Raw genomic sequence first — 11,475 nt, 5'->3', positions numbered from 1 at the left:
GATAGTCACAGCATTACAAGTGCGCTTCTCAGTCACGTGCGCGCTATTTGTCCGCGCGGTTCCGAGCGCGCGCCACAAGTTCCTCAGGGAGTCATCGGAGCAGAGCAAGACTGTCTGTCCATCTTCTAATAGGCTTTTATCTGCTGGAGATGATGGATATAATCGGCCTGCTGAAGGAAGAGGACACACGAGGATCGCGTTTTCTCTCCCAACTTTCCAAAAAAGGTTTATTTTTATTAAGAGTGTGACCGCATGTTTAAGAAAATAATTTACGACAGTGCTTTTTCTTTTCAGATTTTGAATTTGTGTGGGGCGCCATATCGTTCTACATTGAACGTCAGATGACTTTACAGAAAGTAAATCCATCCATCCATCCAATAATATTCCATAGTAATGATTGATTGATTGATTGATTGATTCTCCTGTAATAGGGGGTCCACTTGCCGGGACTAGGAACCTTCACGTTCTCTCAGCAGAACCTGGACATTGGACACAAGTTCATCAGAAACCAACAACCCATCTTCATCGTTGCTGGGAAACTGGCTGGATGTCTTGGTTTAAAGCAGGATGCTCCACTGGCTGCAGGTGAGTGCAGCAGGAATAATGCAAGCATGGACAGCTAACAGATACTATAGTCTCTACTTTAATACTGGAAAATTGATGCAACCATTAAGACCATTTATTGCATAAATGCGAAGAAACATCTGCATGTGATGTGTTTTTATCCTTTTATCAGATATCTACAATGTTCTTGTTTTGTGTCTCTGCAAAGGTTGAATAGGCTTATTTTTAGCTTTGTACTCAGTCTCAAATTCCATCTCTGAGTTGATAATTATTTAGCCGGGGTGTAACGATTCATTTCAACAAAGATTCGATTCATATCACTTAGTAGTTGTTGATCCAATCCACAGTTGATCTTGGATCATTTTGATCCGATTCACTGACCTAAAATTGATCCAGAACATCTTTAACCAAATGTTTTTGGTGAAGTTTTCCAGATTCCTTGTATTTCTTACAAGATAACCAAGTGTAAATTAATTATGTGTACAAACAAACAAGTTAACAAGAATTTGTGTTAAATTCATTCATATTTTAGTTTCATAAAGTTGTTGCTTTTCCTAATCAAAATAATACAAATGAAATATTATTAGACAATTTTACCACACTGTCGGTCACATGACTTTGAATGAATTCAAAGTGTTACATTAGACTGTAATGATGGATTGATGATTTTCTGCTGCCTTCACATGTTGTCCACTGTGATGGCCGTTTTTAAGTTATAAAAAAAACCTACTGTGCGTCAATCTGAATGGTATCGATAAGTGATTTATTTAATTTTTAATTTATTCCTTAATGGTAAAGGTTGATTCAATTCAATCAGCCACTTATCTCAGACAGATCAATCGGATTGTTTTTTTTTTCCATGGGAATATAAATCAATTAATTGATCAGTCAGCAAAGTAGAATTCAGCTAAATTTCTCATTTGAAAAAAATGTGTGGGATCACTTTAATGTTTACTTTGACTTAACTCTTGAAGATCATAATTAATTTCAACAATTCCTTTAAAGCCATGTCTGTAAACTTGTGTCGATGACAGAAGATTTAACTATAGTTTATACTGCTCTTCTAGAATAACAGTATTTAGTGTTGATAGAATTTAATAAAATCTAAAAAGTATTTCATATGAAACAAAAATAATAAATAAATGAAAAACCTTTTTTTTAACAAGAAAAATAACATATCTGTTAATGCTTTTTATGTGCTATAAATCAGAAGAACTGAATTTCTTTGTGTCATTTGCAGCAACACACCTGCCTGTGGTGCAGCTGAACTTTGCAGCCGTGTCCCAGGACTCTCCATTCAGCCGTGAAGTTGTGGAGGGATGCTTTAGAGAAACGCTGGAGCTGCTCTACGGAGCTTTGGCCTCTCAGAAACACGTGTCTCTTCCCTTCAAAGGAGTTGGAATTCTGTCTTTTAATAATAACAAGGTGTCTCTTCTGCTCAAGTTGCCTTCTTTTCTCAGATTGTTTAACACATCATCATTATTGGTTTGCTTGTGTTCACATAAAGGTCCAGATGAAGTTCAACAGAGATTTTCTTAATGCTACGAGTAGAACTGTGAGGCTTCAGACTGGCTTGAACTTGGTGAGTGACACTGTTTGTGTGTTTTATTTTAAACAAATCACATGTATTTACCTTGTCATTTGTATTTTTTAGAGAGCAGACAGCAAGGTTTCTTCAATCCCTAACAAGCCACAGCTAAAAAACTCTGTCCTCCAGCTGAATGTGTCACTTTCTCACAAAGGCAAAGCTATTGGCAAAGACAGAGGCAGCTTATCAGCAAAAACAGACCAGAGGAGGAATGCAAAAGGTAAAAAATGTTTTTACTAAATAGATAACCCTTCAGGTTTTAGAGATACTCTGCAATAAAGCGAAGCTGTCTGACCCACTTTTTTTTTTTAATTTACCATCCATCTTTTTGTTTTGGCCATTACTCACTGTTGATTAGTGGTTGAATCCAGAGTCCAAATGACAGAAAGAACTTGATCAAGTAGGACAGAGAGGGTTAAAAACAGGCTGCTAGTTCTGAACCCTCGGGGCTGGGAAGGCACACTTTAAATGTTGTTAACTGTGAGGATTAACTGGTTGCCCCAACAGAAGCTTGTGCTCACGTTACACAAACACGCAAAACCCTTTATAATCTTCTGGTAAAGATTATTGAATATTTGCAGAAAACAAATGGACACTTTTCTGGGTTTTTAGTGTGTGGTTTCAGTTCTTCCCTAACTATCCCAATATTTTTCAGCTTTCTGGATCTCCAATAAATGCTCGTAATGTCACACTGTCAGTGTAGTGAAGAGTGAGAGTCAGTTGTGTCTACCCACTCAGAGTTTTGTGTGTCTCTGCAGAGGTTGCCCATCAGAAAGAGTCCAAATCCCATCAGACACTGCAGCCTGCCAAGCTGAAAGCTGTCACCATGACTGAGGAACTGAACCCTAACCCCCTGATGGAGGCCATGAACAAGTACCCAGCACACAGGGGGACAAAACCATGTGGACAGATGAGCACACACAAAGCGCAGCACAGGGCGGCTCAGTTTGCACAGCATTGAGCTGCTGTGTGCAGGTTGATGAGTCAGTGGAAGTTGATCGCTTAGCGAGGGTCACCCACTGTCATGCAGCTGCATCAATGATGCACAGCCAGCAGATGGAGAGATTCTTTCTTGTCTTCACCTCCAACACCTCTCAGAGTTGCAAACTTCTTGCAGAGCTGAAACAAGCACACACCTGCAATCTGTGTTGACCGCAGATTCTTTTTACCACAGGGTGTTACCTCTAATTCCAGTAGGGAGGGTTACATTCTAATTCACTTGTTGGATTTTTTTTTAAATGTCAATTTTTAGATTTCCTTCTTTTAAATCTACTTTTGAAAATATGCACAGATATAAACTAGATACTTTTCAAGGTCATTATAGGAATAATGAAAATCCCACTCCATTCATCTTTCCATCTATTTTCAAAGCATTTCCAGTTTCATCATGATTACTGCACGTCGTTTTAAGCCAAAATATTTTTGAAAAACTGTTTTTTTTCTAAAACACAGTTTCTGCAGAGAAACTAGTAGATTGCCAAAAAATTTGTCTCCAAGCAGAACTGTTTGAACGTAGTAAGCCCGCCTCCATTTCCCATCATCCATCTGCTTGTACTAGCTACAACTTCAACTCGGTTGAAGTCATGCTGCCAAAGGAGGATCAACCAGTTATTAAATCCAAGGGTTCACATATTTCTTCCATCCTGCACTTTATACGTTTTGTTAAATTAAAAACACAAAAATTCACATTTTTTGTGTTGTATTAGTTTAGGCAAACTATGTTTATCGTGTGATGTGATTTAGATGAAGTTCAAAAGATATTTTTTGACAAATTCATGCAGAAACCCAAGTAATCCCAAAGGATTCACATACTTTTTCTTGCAACTGTAAATGTCCTCCATTAGAACAACGCCACAAGAACTTGTTTGAAACACCTAAAACACAATTTTCATCAGAGTGGGTCTTTAAGCACAGAGTCCTAACAGCTGCTAATCTATTCTACGAGAATTTGAAGGCACAGAATAACATACATTTATAGTGCATTTTCCAATAAACTATTTGGTTCTACTTTCAGACACATTCCAACAGACCCAATACATCAGAAGCCTCTTAATATTGGGGAACATCTTTTGAAGGTGCACCCTTCCAGTCACACCCATGCTGGACAGGTGAGTGTGTGGTTTAAGTTTCATTTTTGGAGCATGTAGACTGTTTAATCTATGGGATATTGAGAGATAAATATTGATAAAGAATATTTCTAAACTGATGAGAGAAGAGCGTAAAAAAACACACCAGCTGACAGTCAGTGCTCACTCCTCTGTGTGTAAGGAGCTGTGCCACCTGTGCATCCAGCGCGCCCAGAGAAATACTCCTGTTTACCTGAGGGAGCAGCAGGAGGCGCAGGAGAGAGCGCAAGAAAAACTCCTACTGCTTCATCGACACAGGAAAGAGGAGCAGGACATGGTGCAGGAGGCGGTGAGTCTATTCACGGAATCAAGAATCGCCACAAAACTTTAGTATTTGTAGAAAATTAAAAATATTATGAAAACCTCACTTTGAAAGGTAATAATTGTCCAAGAATTATTTTATTTTCAACTGATTAAACCAGCATGAGTGTCCCATCAGACAAGCTGCCCATTGGCTGGTGGGTTCCCTGATCCCTGAAGCATGTGAACTATCTGATGGATTTTGTGCGATGGAAGGATTTAAAATGTAAATATCCGATAAAAAAAAGTTGATTTATGGTTTGGTTATCCCTTAAGCTTCTTGAAGCTTCATTTACTCGGCAGCATAAGCCAAAAATTTGCTTTATTTGTGTTTTTTTTAAATCTATTGATTCAAACCATGTCAATGAATCCATATTCTATCAGTATACAGTTTTAGTGTTCTTAAATTTATTTTAAACTTTATTCCAATGGTTATAAAAAACATAAATAATGTTTAATGAGAGGAAATACAATTTCTATGCTAATTCATACTTGTAGGATGGAACAGGTGAATGTACTTTTGCAGCAAAGGGGTCCTGCCATGACTGTTCTTCACTGACTCATCTGCAGCACATGTACTTGATCTATGTTCCACAGTGAGTCCAGATTCTGCCTTAGGCAGCTGGCTTGTTGGGTCGGAAATGGAAAAAATGCAGAATGCATGATAGTTATTGCTTCTATTACATAACAGTGAAGTGATGTGGCGTATTCCCAAGTTGTCACATATTGGCACACGGTTAAAGGACCCTTCGCGTCAAAACTTGATGTTTTGGGTGTAACCAACTCATCAAGTTTTAATGTGCTGGCTGTTCCCATTAAATCACGGTTTGCCCACCTTCCAGGTCTGCTTCCTCGCCGGTACCCTAACCAACCCACTGTGTCCACTTAAGTCAATGTGGGCAAACACAGGTGGGGGCCACCACAGAAACTCTGTGGTACCAGGTCAAGGTTAGGGTATCAACACCAGTCTCGTCTCGAGGACCGGTCCACAATCGGACAAAACGCCTGGACCTTTGATTTATTTGGGCCCTGAAATGAAACTCTTCTGACGCGCTGTCGGCTGTCAGGGACTACGGTAAAGCTAGAACATGATCATACAGTCTGACTACTTCCGGTCCAGTGAACAGAAATAAGTGATCCCAAAATGCAGATTCTCAACCATAAAAATATTTTTTCTTTAATTTCTGCCTCATTAACTAGCAAAATTGTTGGTAATTTTAATTGAAAGCGACACAAGCCCTGCTTTCAGTCTGAGGTAAGAAGATTTTTTATTTATTTATTTTTTTTACTTTTCTTTTTTAAATTATTATTATTATGTAAATAATATAAAATGAATTACAAAAACAAAATACAATTGATAAATACATAAATTGTTGATCCACAAGACCAACAGACTCCAAGTGTTAATGATTTTTGACAGCTGTCGGATCAAATTTCATAAATTTGATTAAGTTTTTAATGTATGCAAACAACATACTTTTGTCTGCTGCTAGTCCCACTTTGAAGTGGAATCATTTAAAAGAAACATAACACAACAAAATAAATGTAAGCACAAAAGTTTGAGAGTACATGAAATATCTTCAATTACAAAACAAAAATGTCTTTCTTTGTGTACAAGATTTTTCTTAAACTGAATAAAAACCGACTCTGTAATATGGATTAATTACAAACTAATTATTGATGAAGATAGCTTTGATTTATTTTATTTAGATTTTTGGTTGACGCTTTATATTCAACAAAGTAGAGTTTATTATCAACATTGTTTTTGTTTGCGTTTCGTTTGCAGGCGAAGCTGGCTGAGCAACGCGAGCGTGCAAAGCAGACAGCCGCCCTGAACCTGAGAACGTCAGAGAAGAAGCAGAAGACGAGTCTTCCTGTCCTCCCCGTGAGTGCAAAGTTACACAAAAAAGCCGTAACCTTTTCATTTTGAACTCTGATTCCACAACACACACAGTAAACTTGGCAACAGCGGTTGAAATGTGGCTTTAGTCTCATCACTCTGAGGAAGCTTCCTTTCAGAGGAAGAGAATTCTGTGAAAGTTTCAGGGAAGCTCAGTGGTCACGTCCTCTTTTTGTGACGGACTTCTGCTGAACGTAATGTTGTCAGCTTCATTTTCCATCTGTGTCATCAGAAGCAGAAAGAATCGAGGATTTGTTTTGTGTCAGCAGTATATTTTCCTGCGGCTGATGCAGCTGGTTGACGTATACGATGCTGGTTATACACATAGTCAGAGTGAAGAGTTTCTGAAGTGAAGTGGTTTGTAGTTTAGCAGTGATGACTGCTTCTTTATTTCATTCACAATAGTACTGTTCAGAAGGGAAAATGCTGCCGGGGGCTAAAAATGAAGACTTGATATCGGGTTATAAAGAGGGTTGAAGTTCAAATTGTAAGAATCGTGCAAGTGTTAAAGATCCACTTCAATTAAAATAGTGTTTAACTTGTTCTTGTTACATTTTTCTGATAATGAGGGACATTTAAACAGAAAATTCTGCTTAAAATGGCATTTCTGAGTATTCATTTATTCATATTGTTGTGAATCAGGAGCAAACAAAAAAATGTCATTGGAAAAAGTCTATAGCTGTGACGTAGAAACTACAAGGTCAAGCTAGAAGCTCCCTGCTCTGCTCCATCACATGCATCCACTTGCAGACAAATAGATCCATGTATGTCTTTGTTTTCCTCGTCCGAGCTGGCATCTGGCTTAAAACTTCACGACTGGATCGTTGCGATATTGTTTGCCAGTTTTGTTGCACCCATAATGTTAGATTGAGGTTTTAAGAAGCTATTAGCTAGCTAGAAATACTGTAAACAAAGGGATGATGGGAAGTCAGGAAAGGCTTACTCTGCGGCAGCAGTTCTGCTCACAACTCAGAGAGGAATCTCTGATAAACTCCTGCAGAAACTATGTCCTAGAAAGTGACACAGGTTTGATTTTGGTTAACAATTGTATAATCATAATGAAAAGAACACTGGGAAGGATTTGAAACAAAATGATTGGAGTAGGACCTTAATTTCTGCAAACCCGGTGGCCTGTTGTTTCTCTTTTTGGTCATGCTCAGAGAGCATTCCTCTTCCTGACTCGGCGGCTCACACCACCCAAGTGGATTCAGCAGCATCACTACAGGAGTGATCTTCAGAGTCAGATAGAGAGGAGACAGAAGCAGGAGGCTCTGGACCGGCAGAACATCTTCCTCGCTGAGTGTCTCGCCCAGGTCCAGCTGACCCAAGAGTGAGTATCTAGGGGGTTCTAAAACATTGGATCAGAGCAGCTATTGTAACACTGGGCTTGTTACAAGGCCTGTGCTTGTTTGTAGGACAGCTCTCCACAACGCTCAGCAGCACCAACAGAAACAGGAGAAAATCAAGACTTACAAGGAGGCTCTGGATGTTCAGGCAGGGAGAGCCCTCTCACGGTGGTCCTCTACTTTTGGCACTCTTCAGATTGGGTTGTGTAAGAGTTCAGTGCAACAGCTGGGAATGCTCAATAACAAACCCAACCCAAGTTGAAAAAAAGAGTAAACAAGTCTGAAGATTTTTGATTCACAGGTTCCAAGTCAACAGTTAAAGACAAACCGGTTGAATGCAGACAAAATACTATGATCGAGCAGATAAAACACTATGATCATGTAGTACCTGTTTCAACAGGTACGACCCAAACACGAATAAATGAAGACACCATAAATCATCTCTAAAAATAGCAACGAGACAGAAGAAACACATATGTTTTATTGTTTATTAACAAATAAAATCCTGTTTATATAAGACCTGTGAGGAAAATTACTAAATGGAAACAATTCAAAGCAGTCTCTAAGGATTCTACAAAGGTTAGTGATGCACTAACATGCTTCTGTTTTTGATTTTTAATAAACAGTAAAAATATATGTTTATATATATTCGTGAATTTTGTAGGTCTTTAAGTAAAGAAACTAACAACTAAAAGAAACAAATGTTTTATACTAGAGTTGCAATCCTGTTATTTATTAATGCTGTCTGTGTCAAAAATAGACTTTTCCTCAAATAATATTATTTGAAACTACTGATACAGTGTTTACTAGTGGTGTAGCGATTTATCGATGAATCAATTTAATTAATAAATCGTATCGAATCGAACAATATCGTTAAAAAATTGTTTAAAAATTAATAAATTGATAGACGATTCGATCTTGGATAAAACCATTGGATTGAGGCATAAAACAACCAAGGTCCATAACAACAGACGACACACAAAAAAAGCCATCAAAAAATGATTAACCATCATTACAGTCAATGTGTGAAAACATTTGAACTTTACAGTGTGGCAGAATGTTCTAATAAAGCTCCGTTGGTAATATTTTATGTTTAAAAAGACAGTAAACTGAACTTCATGGAACTAAGATGTCAACGGATTTGCCATTAATTCTTGTTTACTTGTTTGTTTGTGCACATATTTAGTTTACACTTGATTATCTTGCAAGAAATACAAGGAATCTAGAAAAGTTCTGTACTGTTCAGTTCCAGGTATTTATATGTCTGAGTCAGTCATATAAAAGTTTTGGACAAAGATGTTCTGGATCGATCTTAGATTAGTAAATCGGATCAAAGTGAATCGCTCAAAATGAATAAAAATCAAAAACCAAATCAGTAACCAAAAATATAAAATCCAATTGTTGTTAAAATGAACTGTTACACCCCGAGTGTTTACCCAGCATGACTTGCACTTCACCGCAGCCTCCATTTACTAAATCTTAGAAAAATAAAAAAGGAATATCAAATTTTTGATTTTCCAAATTAGCTTATTTTACTAGTTAAACACTATTTTAAATATTTTTTTCAAAACAGTAGAAAAATATGTGACTAAGCTGTTTTAGTCCAGTATTTATTTTCCAAAGACCAAAAATAAAATATTTTTCTGTTAGTGAAATGTTCTTTGTTTCACTTTTTACAACAACTTTAACAAACCACAATCTTTTTTCGTCATAATTTGTAGATAAATCAAATAGTCACATGAGTTATCTCAGTGTATTTTTAAAATCAATAGTCAGAAACAAACAGGAGAACAAAGCTATCACTTGTCCTGTCAGTATAGGATTTTTGTTTAAATCTCAAATTAAGTTCATTTCCACATAAGTTTATATTATTCTGAGAACTCGTGAGGTTTGCTTTACATCTGAAATGTCCTTTTCGACTGTTTTGTAGGTGGAGAAAACAAAGTATTTGGAAACACCAGATTTCTTGCAGGAAAACTCAACATTCAGGAACCGCTGTGAGACACCGTTGATTAATGCAGAGAACCGGGAGCGAGCACACGAGGTCACTCTTATGCACTAATTAGCTGCTCCAACAGTTAAAAAGAAAACAGAAGAATTCTTATCTGGGGATGTTTTATATATTCACAGCTGTTTGAAACAAATTTGAGCGCTGCCACTCTGAGGAAGAATGAAGAACTGCAGAGGCGCCTGGTGCAGCTGGAGAAAGAAAGAAGGATGCTCAGACACACTAAAAAGGAGTGAGTCGAAATCAGATCAACGACCAATAAAATATTCATAGAATCTGAGTCTAAAACATGTCTCTGAACAGGCTGATAATGGACCACATAAACCACTTTGAAAAGAAGAACAGCATCAGCAAGTCACTGGAGGACGACTGGAGGCGTAATATGAAGCTCAAGCATGAGAGGGAAGAGGAGGAAAGGCGTCATCGCAGGTCTCAAAACATGAACGTACTTAGATAAGCATGTTCACATTTTTATCAAAGTGCACATATTTTTTCCTGCTTTCTTATCTAGAAATAAACTTTTTGACATTTGTGAACATAAAATTGTTATATTGTCTCTTAAAAGGCTTAGCTTGTCTTAGACTGAGATGTAAAGCCTCTTTGTTATCAACAGATTTTAAAGAGATTTTCCATAGTTCATGTTCATTCCCTTCTGACTCCACGGCAGGTGTGCTGGTCAGCTCCTCGTAGATAAGCTGGCAGAGTACAGACGCTGCTGTCAGTGTAAGAGGAAGACCAGCAACTGTGGACAAACCAACATCTGGAAGGACTCTCATTACCCTGCCGGCACACAGTTCATGGTTTGAACAGTCAACACGATACTGAGCTTCACTTGTATGAAATACGTTACATAATATTTATATTTTTTGCTTTAATTCCTCTTCCTTTTGTTTGTTGTTCTTTTGTTTTTATCAAGTTGTATCTAAAGCTAGTTATTTCACCACTATAGTCTGCTTAGCTTCAATTCTTTGAACCAGATACTTCATATTTCTGCATGACATGATTATAATGTATAAGTGCATTATTGTTTGTGTCTGTGTGGCTTTGGATGAACTGACCTACTGTTGACAGACTGATAATGTTCTAATATTAAATTATTCATCCTTCGTACCAACTTTATCATTACATTTTTAATGTGCACCATCAAAAGTATGTCAGTTCTCTGCTACTGCAATCCTTTTATTAAATCTGAGTTCTTTTTTTTTTTGGTTATTACACTACTGACTGTTTAGGAAAACTGACTCCTCCTCGTGTTCCAAACAGGAAGTACCCACTGGCGACGAGAAGCCAAAATCCCATCGACTTCTATAAAAAATAAACAGTTATTACTCAGTCATTCTATTTGTCAGAGTAATAATTCTGGTTCTGCTACCTTTTTTTAAATTGTTCCTGTCAATCTAGTTTGCTTTTCACATTATTGCTTTTTTATTGCAAGTAATTCAAGGTACAAACTGGCCAATCAGATGTCTCAGTAAAAGCATGTGACCCCTGATGGCCCCCGCCTCGAACGTTCACAACGTTTGACGGATTCTCCTGAACCCACCTGCAGTGATAGGGGTGTGGACTTCCAACAAGCTCACTCCTGACAGTTGTCTCCACAGAAACATCCGTCTTGGACCAATCACTGCTCAAAATGGCAGGGT

At 37.7% G+C, this 11,475-nt stretch overlaps 1 protein-coding gene across 2 annotated transcripts; it reads left to right on the top strand.

The window, feature by feature from the left end:
* Nucleotides 1-8: 8 nt before the first annotated feature.
* Nucleotides 9-11,183, top strand: LOC112160288 (coiled-coil domain-containing protein 81). 2 transcript variants are annotated; one of them, XM_036209666.1, is made up of 16 exons: nt 9-225; nt 295-356; nt 432-585; nt 1,805-1,989; nt 2,072-2,146; nt 2,219-2,372; nt 2,911-3,025; nt 4,167-4,260; nt 4,421-4,567; nt 6,365-6,463; nt 7,639-7,808; nt 7,894-9,868; nt 9,955-10,064; nt 10,136-10,261; nt 10,500-10,666; nt 11,096-11,148. In XM_036209666.1, exons 1-12 carry the CDS (start codon nt 150-152, stop codon nt 8,084-8,086), a joined length of 1,524 nt encoding a protein of 507 aa, XP_036065559.1. In that variant the 5' UTR covers nt 9-149; the 3' UTR covers nt 8,087-9,868; nt 9,955-10,064; nt 10,136-10,261; nt 10,500-10,666; nt 11,096-11,148. The 2 variants fall into 2 exon arrangements, with proteins under 2 accessions (XP_036065559.1, XP_036065556.1); XM_036209663.1 differs by having other exon boundaries at nt 10,500-11,183.
* Nucleotides 11,184-11,475: the final 292 nt, after the last annotated feature.

This window comes from Oryzias melastigma, linkage group LG3 (genome assembly GCF_002922805.2).
Source record: "Oryzias melastigma strain HK-1 linkage group LG3, ASM292280v2, whole genome shotgun sequence".
In the NCBI taxonomy this organism is placed as follows: domain Eukaryota; kingdom Metazoa; phylum Chordata; class Actinopteri; order Beloniformes; family Adrianichthyidae; genus Oryzias; species Oryzias melastigma.
Note: the sequence above shows the minus strand (reverse complement) of the source record. Positions and strands in the feature narration are given on the sequence as shown.